The following is a 15352-nucleotide window of genomic DNA, read 5'->3' on the forward strand; positions in this document are numbered from 1 at the left end:
TTGATTACATAAAAGCAGAAAAGAGTCGGGGAGTTAATTAAACATCAAACAATTAAGCTGTATCCCGACTCTTTGCTTTTCAGCACCAGAAGACTGTTCCCGTGCCTCTTCGCTTGACAAACAGGCCGAACTCTGATGAGAAGGATGGGGTCAAACAAGCCGTGCCTGAGAACCGAAATGTTAACTTCCAACGCTCTGCCAGTATATCGGCTTGCGTCTCTCCCTACAGGTCCACTCCGTTACATCATGGCCAAGGCATGTTTGGATGGCCTGAGAATCAAGGCGCTGACAATTGCCGGCTAGTTAATTCGACTGTATCCCTTGAAACTCACACTCACCGATTTTGAACTCTGGGGTTTGGGGAGGGTGGAGGGGGGGGGGGGGGGGGGGCGGGGTGGGAAGAGGGACTGTTCTCTTCTCCTCAGTTTAACTAAACTACATTGTAATTGAGGCGGGCGGATCAAACCGTTGACCGCCAACCGCAGGTTTTCTACCCTTCCATAAAGCCACCTTAACGATTTTCCTAATTAATAGATAACATCTTCTGCTGGGGATGAGAGCTGATGTATTCTGCTGCAGCTTATTCTTTGTTAACCTCCTAATTAACTTTTGTAGGTCACTCAGGTCTCCCCAACCTAAAAGAGAAGGGAGGCTTTGTGCTCCTAGTTGTAAACTTACTCTTTTTTTGGCTCGAATGAGAGATTAGGCACAAAAAAAGACTCAACTTAGGACTGATTGTGGCTGCACACAACATCATTTCTCCCAGGATCATAAACCCACTTTATGTTCACCATTCTCTGTGAGTAATTGCGGTTGGAGAGAAGAGAGGGCTGGCTTGCTTTTTCGCCGTTTTAAGATAGCCACAAACATATACACGAAGGCTTAATTTACTTGTTAAAGGTCGGATAATAGATTTGTTGAATGAACTGGGTGAGTTGTCCTATTTATTTAGTGGATTCCTGATACTGGTTGGTGCAGAAGCCAACGCTGTACAAAGTGACTGCACAGCTGAACGTTTCAACATATATCAATCAGGTCTAGCTTCAAACTGAGATGCAGTCAGTGAAATACAAACTGCGGCTTAGGAATGCTCCCTCTCTAGTAATGAATGAAATCTAGTATTTGGCCGTACAGTACACCCTTTTTTTTTCATGTGATTCTCTGGATCGCGGCAAATCAGCATTCGAAGCAAATCCTTTGCACTTTCCGTGTGCCAGTACATTCCTGCACTTGTGTATGTAAGAAAATGCGATTTTCTCACACTCATTAGAGACGTACCTAGACGCAAAAGAGAGTCAAGCTTCTCGTCTGTCCGCCACTCCGACAAGTCACCTCATAGAGCAAAAACACGGGGATGATTTTGAAAAGAAATTGACTTTTGTTTCGAGTTTGTGAAAACTCGGAATCAGGCCGGGGACAATAGGACTCCCCGTGGTGCTGAATGACTGGAGCCATCTCGAATCAGTCAGCCAAGGCACCAATTAATCCGCTCTTTGTAAGCTCCGAGCCAGCTCGGCCACAGCCACCACACTGCATTCGGCCATTGTTCAGACCTTCATGTGGCGGGATTTATCCATTTCAACAGGAAAGTTTTGTCTAAAATAGTTCGAGCGGAAGTTTCTCACTCACAATTTGCCCCAAATAGATAGATTTGTCGTGGCCCGACCTGCAACAGGTTCGGCAACAGTTGTACAACATTGCAGAAGCAAACCTGTGCTTTGTTTTGCTTGTTTTGTTTTTTAATTCTTATTTTACAATATACGTACGGGCGCCTTTAATGAGTTAGTGATTGAGAAAATGTATTAAGTGGCTGTTGCTCCTCAAACTGAACGGCCCTCTCGACGATCACCTGTAGCCTATGGTAACCTTCTCTGCATTTAGTTTAAATGTTAAAACTTGTGATGAAACCAATCGATGTACAGGCATTCACTTACTATTTTTGGATGCTGTTTTATTCACTATTAATTCTTTGTAAAATGCAAGTTAGGAACACTGCTCCCAACTGGAAAGTCATGCTCCTCCAGGATAGTGCAACCTTATCCCACAGACTCAAATGCTTGGGCTCAGCAAATCAAGCTTCTCCCGCATCGATTATCGATCACCTGAACTGATTTGCTGAGTGGAACTGCCGGTTTGGCTGGGTTTTCTTCCTTTCCTGCCCTGCTAACCCTCACAGCAATGCCATGCTACATTGAGTGATCCAGACGGGAAATATTGCATCATGTTAAAATCCAGCCCACTCTTGGCTTCTCGGAGACTTCCCTGTTACCAGTTTGCTTTTACAATCTTTCGCCTTAAGCCTTGCATTGAGGAAATGCGAACCCTATGTTTGGAAAGTAGACACCAACTGTGTCCGCTGCCGAGTACTCTAGCTTGGATTGAACTATGTTAGTACAGAATCATTGAATGGTTACAGCATGGGAAGGGACCGTTAGGCCCATCGTGTTTTTGTGGCTCCCTGCAAAAGCAACTCATTTAGTGTCATTTCACCACCTGCTCCCGCCACCCTGTATTTTTATTAATCTTCAGGTAATTATCCAATTGGCTTGTGAAAACCGTGATTGAAGTTGCCTCTATTAAGCCTTCAGACACCGCTTTCCAGATCCTAACCGTTAACTCCAATAAAAACCTATTCCTGAGGGTACAGTTGCCTGCTTCGTCAATCACCTTAAATTGGTGTTTCCTGGTTTTAGAAGTTTCCTACTTCGTCCAGACAGTTCACTATTAAATCTCATTTTCAGTTTCACCTGCAAGGAATACATTCCCAGCTGACCTCATTCTATCCATGCAATTGAAGTCTCGCGTGCCTGGAAATATTCCCCTAAATCTTTTCTGCACCCTCTCTAACGCCTTCACATCTTTCCTAAAGTGTGCTGCTTAAAACTGGGCACAATGCACAAATTGAGGCTGAACCAATGTTTCGTAAAGGTTTATGACAACTTCCTCGTTTTTTCACACATGACCCAGTTAAAACCCAGTGTTCTGTACCTATATAAAACACATTCACAACCTGCAATGCCGCCTCCATACATTCATACACAACTCCAGGTCTTTCTGCTCCACCACCTCCTTTAAAGTTGTCCTGCCTTTTTTTTCTAATGTAGTATTTCCAGCAGTTATAAAATACTTTGTTTCAGATACTAGACCTGATTGAATTTGTACCACTCTTGTCTCCAGGTCAAAAAGCTGAAGGTTCAAGTTCCATTCGAGGACATGCGCACAAACACCAGCGCTAACACTCCCCGTGTGGTACTGAAGGAGAGCTGCACTGCCTTAGGTTCTGTATTTTGGGCGAGATGTTAAACTACGTTCCATCTGCTGAATGTAAAAAAATCCACAGGGTTTGTAAAGGCCGGAGACTTATCCCCTCTTGTCTGATCGATATGTGTATATCAATCATCACAAATGAAAAAAAAGATTACCTAGTCATCATCACATTAATGTATGTGAGAGCTTGCTGTAGGCACATTGGCTGCCATGTTCCTACATTACAGCAATGACTGCACTTCAGAAGTGGCCTTTTGTCTGTGAGGTGAGTTGAGACATCGGATGATGGTGAAAATAGCTGAAAACACAAGTCCTTCTGTTGACTTACTGTACAAATAAACTGTAAATGACCCCGGTTAGGTTACTTGGCTTTAACGCGAAAGGCGGAAAAATATATTATCTCACTAGTTGTACCCATGAAGTGTGTACTATGTGTATTGTGCACTACAGAAATTCACCAGAGATCCTTAGATATCACTTTCCAAATCCATGACCATTTCTACCCAGAAGGACAAGGGCAGTAGATACATGGAGTATCTACTCTCAGAAATTGCCTCCCAACGGCATTGTGGGTGAGCCTCCAGCATGTGAACTGCACAAGGACACCTCATCACCGCCTTCTCAAGGGCAACTAGGAATAATAAATACTGGCGGCGTCCACGCCCCAGGAGCGAATAAAAAATAAATTGACGCTATCACGCTTAAAAAAAGACGCCGCGTTTGCATCTTTGCCTGAAGCTTCATTTGTTACAATCTGGAGCAACACTTCGTTAGTCAACGTTAGGAAACAACCGCAAAAAAAGGAAATATTTGCAGGTATGGAATGCATTGCATACCTCAGGACATCCCAAAGTGATTTATTGTCAATAATTTATTTTTTCAACTGTAGTTACTGTTGCATACAGACATCCAGTGTAGTGTCCATTGCCATGTGCACTAAATGAGCGCGTGAAAATGGCCCAATTGTTTGGTTGTTATTGATGTCAGTTGATGGAAAATATTGGCCAGGACACTGGGGAGAGCTTCCCTAATCTTGTAAAGTGCCGTGGGATCTTTTGCATTCACATGCGAGGGCAGATGGGTCCTTGATTGAATATATCATGCAAACTTTTGCACATTACAGTGTAGGTCTTTACTGCGCTGAAATGTTAGCCTAGAATTTGTGTTCAATACGGGAAAGACTCAATCCGTGTATTGGGAAGGAAGGTGTTTGTGGAGGCATGTTACAACAAACGTTAATAAATTAAGCGGTTACAATACAAAAATAACATTTTCTTCCAAAGAGGCGACATTGAGATTAATCTGAATTTGCTGCCCAAGGGTTCTGGATTGAGATTAAAGGACAATGTATTCCAGGAGGTCGTGTTTCGACCAGCTAATACATTTTCGTTTGCAATATTATAACCAGGATTTCTTGCTCTTTCCCCCAAGATTTATCTCATTTTGTGACGGAAGGGCTGAATGTAGGATCCCGAGTGAGTGGGCAGTAGCGTCTCCAGATTGCAACATCTTGTTATGCATGTCAAGGTGCTCAAGGCATCACTGGATGTGAGCTAGCCAGGAAGTGGCATTGGAGAGACTGTGGGAAGAGTATTTCACATTAAACTCTCATGATCAGCATTACAGGTAAGCCTGTTTTTTTAATCACCGAGAGGCAGTGAAATCGCTTAGGTTTGATCAAGACTGATAGAATGCGTCAAATTCATACCGGGTTTCTGAAATAATTATTAGAATAGATTATAGTGTAACAACCCAGCTCTTTCTGATGATCTGAATTGATATTCCGCTTTGTCAATGAAATTATCGCCAATTGCATTTTCTTTCTGAAATGTTCCATTTGAATTTATTAATTTACAACAGGAGGTGTTAAGCTTATCCCTAATATAATGCTGCAATACTTTTAGGCTCGATCAGCGAACTGCTCAAGAACTTCCCAAGAACTTCCCAGTAGCTTATAGATTGCGGGTCCTCCCTGTCTCTCCCTGCCCTTATTCGGAATAAGAACGACTATTTTAAATGTTCAAAGATATAACACAAATCAAACAACTTTGAATGTCCTTATCGTTCAATTAAAAAAAACTTTCGGATTCCTTCCACCATTCACCTTTGATTGTTTGTAAGAGTTGGAAAGTTTTGAAGTTAACTTTTTTATTTCTACTTTGCTACACTATTGGTCGAGGGCATTAACCGGGCGAACATTACCATTCCCCAACGTTGTACAGACAACAAGCATCTCATTAAGTAATGCTGAGTATTCTGAACTCCAATGAAAAAGTGAGTTATCAAGTAAAGTTTCGAATAAATTATATAGTTACAATGAATAGCCTCAGAAAGATTACAGTAGTGTCACTTTTAAATAGTTGCAGATTCCCCGAGTGATGCTTGGCAAAATTGCATTTTAAAAAGAAAATCTGCACTTGCCACGTTTTATAGGTGTGTGACTTTTCATTCGTGTGCTCTGAATCCAATCTCCAATGTAAAGCATTGGAGTGGTGGCATATATTAAAGCCCTGGATTTCAGTTGAATGTAATGTTGCCTTAACCTCATTGATCTGTACTCAAGTTTTCAAAATGGCATTAAACTATCTTTCTAATGTGGGATTTTCACAGGTCATGTGACTGGTGATGGTGGATGGAGGCGAGTGGGCGGAACTGGCTGCCACTGCTTTGCTCCAAGGAGATTTCATGCTGGTAATAGATTGAACAAGTTAGATAACCGAGATCGCCTAGAGGGCATCACAGTCAAACTCGCAGATAGATTCGGACAAGAGGATTTGCAGCTAAAGCCAAGTCCATCAGTCCACCGTGACCGATGTCACAGCGCAAGCCACTTCAGCCAGAGAGAGAAAAAAACCCGCGGATCCCTGCTCGTTATGTAGTTAGTAACTGTAGCAGATTAAAGGTGCAGAAACTTTTAGTCAGATTTGCGGCGCCCTGGGCCAAACCCTTCCCAAGAGCGAACAAGAACAATGCACTGAGCCTTTAATCACAACCGAGTGGTAGCTCGGGAAAAGTATCAATCCTCACAACTTCATCCGAGAGGTTAACAACCTCTTGCCTCACCAGTTATCACCAATAAAAGCGACTTTAGGTTCAACATACAGAGCTAGGGAAGCTCTTGAGCAGTTTTTGCATCAGTTGAGATCGGCAGTTGATAACTTACAGAGTCTCCTTGTTACATTTAACCGATTAACAGATTATTGTTACCTCAGTAAGCAAAACAAAAAGTGGTTTTAAATATTAGCGCGTGGTGAAGACCACAAAGGTTTGGCTTTCTGCATTTTGCAGCGCCTGGCAAGGTATTCAAGAACTTAATACTTCTGTTTACTTACTGCAGTTTGTCAATCGGGCTCCACTTTAGAGAACCTCCTCAGTAATTTTAAATTTTAATACCGCAGGAGAGGGATGCCACGTTTAACAGGAATGTTTTCTGTAACTAACAGACTTAAACAATCTTACACAGGAATATGTTGTTTTCTACTCACCGGCTTTGTGAGCTAAGGTTAAAAGACACTTTATTGAAATGAAAGATCGCTGCCCGTTTTGTTATTGAGGACGGTGCGCATGTGCCTGTTCCAGTTTCCTCTCCATGGCCAGTGAATCTGATTCAAAACAGAAACATTTTATTGCGGAGAATCTCTGTCTCTATCTCTCTCTCTGTTTGGATCAGATGACAAAATCACAGCTTCCCCTCCCAACCACCCCCGCACCCCCTACCCCCTCCCACCCAACTACCTTTCGGCGCAAAAAACCCCTTCGTTGTAACTTTAAAGCCTAGCCAAGGCTCAGAAATGCAATTGGCATCTTAAAGGCTGAAGGGTACTGACGTAAGAGGCTAATGTGGCCAAAGGAAAAGCAGCGAGATGCACGCTGGAGACTGGGCAAGGGAGGTGTTTGTTAACCCGCGCTGATTTCCTCAAATTTCCTGTTTGTGTGAAAGCCTTGCCTTCCAAAACCAGATCCGGGAGGTCACAGTCATTGCACATCCCACCAGTGTCCAAAACAAAAAATCATCATCATTTGCTTCACGTTACCGGAAGCTGCTGCTTGCAACTTCTTCTCTGTCCGGTCAAATTGAAAGTCAGGACTCTTTCTCTCTCTTTCTCTCTCGCTCTGAAACCGCTGACAGCTGTGACGATCGGAACTTCCACAGGCTTGTTGCATGACGGATGGACACGGTGAGTTCAGCGATCAGACCCTTCCTACTTCCCAAGAGAGAGCCGGTGAGAGCTGACCACTTATGGACGTCACGGGCTGAAGACTGACTGGTGCAAAGGCGCCTGATGTTATTAGGAGTTCTCGTTCCGCTTTATGTGAGCCGAGAGCGGCCGGGGCTGATCGACGGAAGGACTGTAACCGAATTCCCTTCGCGCTGCTTCGCACTGTTGGACCGCCTCATGAAAGTACCCGCTCTATACTAAACATTACCCCGACCATCCTCAGATCTAACACCTCAAGAATGAGCAAGCCTGCCGGATCAACAAGTGGGTGATGTGTATAAATATGAATTTGTTCCATGATTTCAACCCTGGGCGGGAGATGCATCCCAACTCTTTGGGTTAAAAATGCTGGTTCGAGGGAAGTGGGTGTGTGCTAGAACTTAATTTTGATACTTTCATCTCAGCCTGTGCTTTAGAAAGGCAACAATTTTCGTTGTAATGATTGTCATTGGATTCAGCGATCTGAGTTCAGGTTGCAGGGGTTATTTTTGCTGGGCCACGGAGTAAGGTAATTGACTTCTCGACAGTCTTAACCCAGACCATAGCGACCCACAGCTCGGAGTTCAGTGAGATACAGTGCGGTACTTGTCCAAGTACCTAAGATCTTACTTGGTGGCCTGGGAACAAGTTCCAAGTTTTTATGGCTGCTAACGTGATGTGGGTTTTCATTTTTAAAAAAAAAAGTCCATTCACAGTGAAACGCAAACCGATCTTATTTCACGGGAAGTTTTCTCACCCTAGTTAGCCGGATTCGCAACAGAACAGTTTTGCTTCTCTTTCAAGTCTGTGGTGACACCTTTTTAAGGATAGTGTAGTGTCCTGGTGGATTCCTTCCTAATCCACACATATAAGAAAAAGTTATATTGGGGCACTCCTGATCTGAAAACTGAAAGAAGCTTCGATCAGCAATCGGTAATTGGCCTCTGTTACTTTTGAGACACATGGACAAAGTGTGTTTTCCCCATTTCAGGAAAGAATCAGCAATCTCTCGTTTTAACCTAGCTCCACGATTCCAGATTTTTTCAGGTACATTGTATTTTCGCAATTATCAGTATATCGACTCCAATTTTTCAGGTGTGTGGGTTATCTCAAGGATTACTATGTTACACGCATGTAATATAGGATAACACACACACCCTTCCCGTGGTAATAAAGCTGTGTTTAGTGATAGCTCACTTCTCACACCGAGGCTGTTATTTCTCACTAACGATTAGATTAGGAGATTCTATCATTGAACTGTATTGAATCCCTTTATTTAGTGTGTTTTTCCTTCCCGCTTACTCCAAGCTTTGCAGGCCACAGCTGCGTGTTAATATCGTTGAAGTGGCTAAACAACAATTTCACACTCTCCTTAATTGTAAATATCTTGTTGGTACTGAAGGATGTTAAGAGTATAAATGTAGACTTTAAAACTACGCGCTCACAAACAAATCGCAGTCAAATGGCCTCCAGATGAAAGCTTAAATCCATCTGGGTGAAATCAATCAAGCAGTCACATAAAATCATTCGAGGTATTAGTAAGGAATTCATTAAGAAGTACATCGAATATCTCATCGAACAAAGTATTTAATCCTCTGTAAATCTGCGCACGATCTCAAAAAAAGTCAAAGTCGTAAAGAGTGGAGTGGCTGATATTAATGAAAGATGTTCCAAAGCAACTAGCTTATAAAAGGCACGGTTAGAAATTTACATCAGCATGGAGACTGAGAGGGAAGTGAATACACTTTTAATTGTCAAAGATACAGAAGATGCGCGTCTTTGCTTTTCGAAACAGACTTAATGTTTACTATCATAAAGAACACATCGAGATTTTTTTAAAAAGGGGGAGTGTAAATGAAGATAAAATATAGATTAGTGATTTGGTAAGATACAGAGTTAGGTTGATCAGTTTTGTATGGGAAACAAATGTAAAACGAGCAACTAAAGAAATGAACTTAGCATCCTGAATTCCCCAAGTTTGATGTATATAATTCTACTGTTGGAGCAAGGTAATCTTCCAAGCGCAGCTACTAGGAGAAGCAAGCGGCCAGTAAAAAGGCAAAGTTTGATTGATTTTATTTCAACAAACATGAGTTCATAAAGAGATAAGTAATTTGAAATGTTAACTTCAGAACAGGACAATCCAACAGAAGAGCGCACTCTTGCAAGAGGTGTATTGAGAAATGGTACTGCTATGTGGAGTCCAGAATTGTTGTGGAATATAAATTAAGGGCCTTTTTATGAGCAGAGATTTTCATTCTCAGGATTTTATAGAATGATTCTCCAGTGTTCCTTTTCCTTCCTCTGCATTATTTGCAAAGTAGCCCTACGCATGCCCAGCGCTGGGTTTGTTTTGTTTTTTTTTGTTGTTGGATGGGCTGTGGAAACATAAAGTTTATTTTATTTCTCTCTCTCTCTAACTCTGCCTGTTAGTTTATGTGAAGCACAAACAAGACCGCTGCATGGGTGGCAATAGAAACCGACTCGTCCCCCAACAATCACTTCCCTTGAATCAAAGATAACTTCTTTCAACGGTTTATAACGTTGAGGGTAATTACAGTAATAGAATATGCCATATACTTTTAAGTAATAATTACACACAATAAGTGTCAAATGACCCCCTACTGACAGAAGTTAAAGGCATGTTTCCTAGTGGATGAAATCGTGTTTCTTTTTTCTGATTTTACACACGTCAAGACTAAAGCAGTCGATCGACTGATTAGACAGTTGCTTTGTTAACAATCCTGTTGGAAAAAAAGAGTAAAGGTTCCTCTCACTTTCAAAGTCACTGTATTTGCCTGGAAGTGGTTAAGTCATGTCCCTCAAACCTGCACCTATGAAATTATAACTGAGAAGTTCAGAAACGAGAAAGGTTTGGACGCTGCAAACACTGACTACGGGTTGGAACGGGATTGAAAGCCATCTTATGCAGCTACATAGTAGCAAACAGCTTTGAAAGAAGGATATTAATAAATATGTCCTTTCGCTTTAAGTCATAGGAGAGGCGGTTCAGTCACAAGAATTCTTAATATGTTTGTAATAATTTATCTGTCTGACAGACATGCAGTTTCTCTTTCTTATTTCACAGAAGAGAAATGGAATAGCAAGTAACCATTCAAACGCTTTGAGATTGCTTAATTGTTTTTATAACAATTCCACCTGACCTTCCCAGTGTTGTTGGCAAGTGGTACACAGCTGCGATCATAGAATACCTAAGACCTTTTGCAGGTTATTGTACTCACCCTCCCTATTGGCATATATTTAAAGACGAGGTCTTTTTTTGAACAACTTGGTGAAGTTACGAACAAAGGAGCAACAAAGTGAATAAATTAAGGTATCAGTTTTATTTTTATTTCGACGTTGGAAAAGTTGTTGTGTGGCCTGGCCTTGCCAGTCTGACGTGAAATTGACACCACACGATTGGACCCGTTTCCCTATATATATCGATTGGTTTTCCCTGGATACATTCTGGCATTTCCGAATTCCCATGCTACCGTTTTTGACGGGTCACTGGCAAATCAATGGGCAGGTGGGAACATGCTCACCACAATTATACATCCACCAAATTATTTCATTTCCATTTGACACTGACGTTTATCCAGAACTCCAGCAGAATAGCTGTTTAAGTGAGACTTGGTGTTCTATACTTTTCCTGCCCTGGTTCATTGTGCTACTTTTGAATCCCCATCCTTGGAAAAAGTTTTAATCCACCCCCTCAACCCCCTTCACTATAGTCCTGTTTTTCTTCAGCTCTTGTATAAAGCAGCTGTCGGGACTCATTGAAAAAAAAAGTCATGACAGCTTGTCCTCATTGGGAGCAGTCAACGAGTTCAATGGGAAATCGTTGACTGAACACTTTCTCCCCAATCTCCCGTCTCGGAGTTTGGCCATCCCAGACATTGTTGTAATTCCCGCTGTCTGTGCAAATCCAGTCTCTCAAAGTCCCAGCCTTTACATTCCCGTCGAACGCCACCTGCGGCTTAGAGTTTCGCACAAGTCGTTCAGTGGTCAGCAGCAGCAGCTCGGAAAGGTGTGATAAACACCTCAATGTACAATGATGCGCATTACGGTGCTGCGGTCAGCCCGAGGCTTTCCAAACATTATTGAGGACAGGCTTCGCAATAGCTTTCAATATGAACTCAGATAAAGCGACAGACTGTGCAAATATTAACCCACAGCACAATTTTATTCCAGCTTCAAGGGATACGTTTTGCACCAATCGTTCCTCTCTCGTATTTTAGATCAATTCTTTTCCTGACAAAAATATAACAAAGTTTGTTCTCATGATGAGGCAAAGCCAGGTTCATTTTTGCCCACTTTACTTTGGAACCCTCTGTCCCGCACAGTCACTTATGGAATTAGACGCTAAAACCATTCAGCCATCGCCTAAGGATTGCATGGTCACAGAAACAGAAGTTGCTGGAAAAAAACCTAGCGGGTTTGGCAGCTTCTGTGAAGACAAATCAAAGTTAAAGTTTCGGATCTGGTGACCCTTCCCTGGTTAACTTTGATTTCTCTGCACAGAAGCTGCCAGACCTGCTGAGTTTTTTCAGTAACTTCTGTTTTTGTTTCTGATTTCCAACGTTCGTAGCTCTTTCAGTTTTAAGTGTATGGTCACCTTTCACATTGTTGACTGCGTTTCCCAATTCATAATTAAGAAACACGTTGACAAGTTGAAGTGACGAGGGACGAATTATGTTCAGCGAAGGGACACATGCGAGAGGGTATTGAACAATTCCTGAAACAAACACGTGGTTTACCCTCCCATTTCACCGGCCCTTCAGAACGTCTTCGACTTTTGCTATAATATTTTACATCTTAGAAAGAATGAGAGATTTGTTTCTGCTTCTTCAAATACGAGTTGGTCAGCTCTGGGGTCGAACTTGTTTTTGAAGATCCAATGTTGATTGGGTGAGCAGAAGGAACGGCTGTCAAATTCAATCAGATTTCTCCTCTGCCGCAGAATGAGGTTTGTTTGGTGAGAAAGTGGCTAGATTCCGTCAAATTTGATTTTTATTCTGAAAGATCTCTTCAGGTGTTATCAGTTCCAGTGGTGACTGTAATCTGCTTCTAGTTTAATGTTGGTTGCAGTCTCTTGCAAACATGTTTATACAATCAGTTTCATATACAATATAGACATCTCCTTGCTGCAAATCTCCCGGTTTGATACTAATTAATCCTGATTGATCACTAATGTCACATGTAATGTGGCTGGAATTACTTCCTTGTGCTTACTAGTCTGGACCTATCGAGTAGAAAATGATTTTGATGGATTCACAATGACAGGATGTAAGTTTTAGCTGATAAAGTACATCTGGTGTCTTTTATTTCGGCTAAATCTGTGACACTCCGTCATGGGTCCCTCTGACTTCCTTGAATCTAACATCTCTCCTCGTGAATGCACAGCCTGCGGCTGCAGAAATCCGAAATTCACATCACAATGTAATTACGAGACATCAGAAAAAGCCCCGATATTCCACCCGCAGTGTACCCGCCCCTGATTTGACAAACTTTCGTCCAAGCTTTGGCGAGATTTGATCTTCAATTCTAATCATTCACTGTAGGGCCCCAGCACCGTGTGAAGCTGGGTCACTGACTGTCTTGATTTAACTGTCCCGGGCCGCTGCGTGAATGCAAACTTGAACCGATCAACATGGCTTTTGTTTTCCAAGGTCGCATTTTGGATATTCCGTGCAAGGTGTGCGGGGACCGCAGTTCTGGGAAACATTATGGAGTTTATGCTTGTGACGGCTGCTCGGGGTTTTTCAAGCGTAGTATTCGTCGGAACAGAACCTACGTCTGCAAGTCAGGCAACCAGGTATTGAGCAAACGCTGGGGGCGCAGACTACCCAGGCTCGCTGTGCACACCGTGCGTTTGGGCGCAATTAAACATTGGAAATAATCCATTCTTTTTAAAATGCGCTTTGCCTGTCTTCACCTTCTGGGGGGAGGGTTGTGAGGGAGGGGGTTGGAGGTGCTTTCTAATGAAATGATTTAAACCACTCCAATAAGCAAAACAACATACTTTTCCAAAAGATAAATTCTTCGATATTTTCGTGTAGAAAGCGCTTCTCTTCCCAGTTACATCTCATCCGGGTATTACTGAGATGTCTATACACTGGAATTCAGAGTGAGAATGATTCGGGGCTTATGGCCAGGAACAAGTTGTCCTAAATTATTTCAATTTCTTAAAAAAAAAGTGATTCAATCTTCTGTTGGAAGAAGACAGGACGGAGCTCCTGCTTGTTATTGGCTGCTAGGGACGGGCTGGGAGCCTTCGCTGTCTTTCCTGGCCTTCATGGAAAACGTTTGGGAGACGGGCTGGCCACTGGGGACAGGATCGATCTTCACTGCTCTGAATTGGAACCGCACTACCAGAATCTCAAAAGTTTAATCAACTTTGGTTGGGGCTCATTTACCTTTGACCAGGGTTACAGTTTATTGTGGCCAGCCCAGACAACTATCAGTTGTTCCCATAATGTGTTGAATATGTAGCTGGTAATGTTTCAACGGAACCACGAGCAGTTTGTTGCTGGTTAGTTTCAGGCTATATATATATAGAGAGAGAGAGAGAGAGCCATGGGGTATATATAGCAAAGTGAATGTATGAAACATATATATACTTTGCTTAAATCAGGCGTTTAATCAGTACCCTGAAGTTGTAGAGTTAGTTTGTAATTCGCCAAATATCTATATCTAAATAATGAATCTAAGCATGTGATTTAAGACGATTTAGTGATTGAAATGAAATAAATTTGGTCTCTGTGAAATATTTTGTGGATCATTACTTTGTTATTCATTATCTTTTTAAAGGGGGGCTGTCCCGTAGACAAGACACACCGAAACCAGTGCAGAGCTTGCCGGCTGAAAAAGTGTCTTGAAGTTAACATGAACAAAGACGGTAACATTTCTCATGTCAGATTCCCATCTTCACTACACCAGCCCCATCTGTCTGACTGTGTTTGAAGTTTGTTTTGTGTGAAATTAAACAGTAACCAATCCTCCCTTTAAAGAAAAACACCGGACTCCTCGCCAGATATGTCTCATATCTAAACAATTCATAAACTTCTAAAAAAAAAACTATTTTCCCCAGACTCTTTAGAACAAAAAAAAAACCCTTTAAATTAGAACATTAGAGACTCAATGATGGAGCACATCACAAAATACCGTCAGGGCTCCCGTACCAAAACTACTGTAATTGACTCGTTCTCCCTTAATTTTCTTCTTTGCTCAAAATAGGAAAAATATCATTGTTTGATTTTTTAAAAATATTCATTCTTGGGACGTGGGATTGCTGTCTGAACCAGCTTTTATTGTCCATTCCTAAATGCCCACGGGACGCTTAAGACTCAAGCACATTTTTAATAATTGCAGTTTCCAACTTCTTGCTGAAGATAATCACCTCATGGAAAGTATAAATAGAAAATTCCTCACACACAGCCCAAACTCTTGGAAAGATGATCGGGGCATTTGTTCCATTGCTGGTTGAGGGACATTGTTTTGTATACATTAACTGCCCTGTTCCCTATAATTGTGATTGCAGTTCATACCTGACTGAAATTTGGGATAACTTAAAGGGACAATTAAGGTTCGAGTCATTCCTGTCAAACACGCAGACACACACTAGCAACGAGATCTGTGTTTTCTATTGCGGTATCTTGGTATCATGACAGTTCTTGTGAAAGCTAAATCTCCTAACGGCGAATTGCACACTGAAGTTAAGGTTTTTCCTATTGGTTCCAGGCTGGAGTGTCATTCCTCCGAGTTTCGATCTGTTCTTGCAAGACTGGTGTAATTTTTAAAAGGGCCAATTTATTCCCCTGCACAATGCAGGTGTTCTCTAAAGATGGGATTGGTTAATGCATTCGTTCGTACATTTTTTTTCA

General features: G+C 42.0%; 1 protein-coding gene and 1 long non-coding RNA gene across 2 annotated transcripts in view; both read left to right on the forward strand.

The window, feature by feature from the left end:
* The first annotated feature begins 3422 nt into the window (after nucleotides 1-3422).
* LOC148150652 (uncharacterized) lies at nucleotides 3423-6100 on the forward strand. Its single transcript, XR_015751953.1, has 3 exons — nucleotides 3423-3532; nucleotides 4699-4893; nucleotides 5878-6100. It is a non-coding gene; the product is annotated as an uncharacterized LOC148150652 (long non-coding RNA).
* Nucleotides 6101-7070: 970 nt separating this feature from the next.
* The window catches only part of nr2e1 (nuclear receptor subfamily 2, group E, member 1), a 37367-nt gene continuing 29085 nt past the window's right edge, over nucleotides 7071-15352 (forward strand). The window contains exons 1-3 of the mRNA XM_043687081.2: nucleotides 7071-7751; nucleotides 13139-13284; nucleotides 14280-14367. Coding sequence (XP_043543016.1) covers nucleotides 7727-7751; nucleotides 13139-13284; nucleotides 14280-14367 — 259 coding nt within the window. The 5' untranslated portion in view covers nucleotides 7071-7726. The remainder of the gene's footprint in view (nucleotides 7752-13138; nucleotides 13285-14279; nucleotides 14368-15352) is intronic.

Source organism: Chiloscyllium plagiosum, unplaced genomic scaffold (genome assembly GCF_037043375.1).
Source record: "Chiloscyllium plagiosum isolate Xiang-an unplaced genomic scaffold, Cpla_swu_hap1 HiC_scaffold_3, whole genome shotgun sequence".
Lineage (NCBI taxonomy): Eukaryota > Metazoa > Chordata > Chondrichthyes > Orectolobiformes > Hemiscylliidae > Chiloscyllium > Chiloscyllium plagiosum.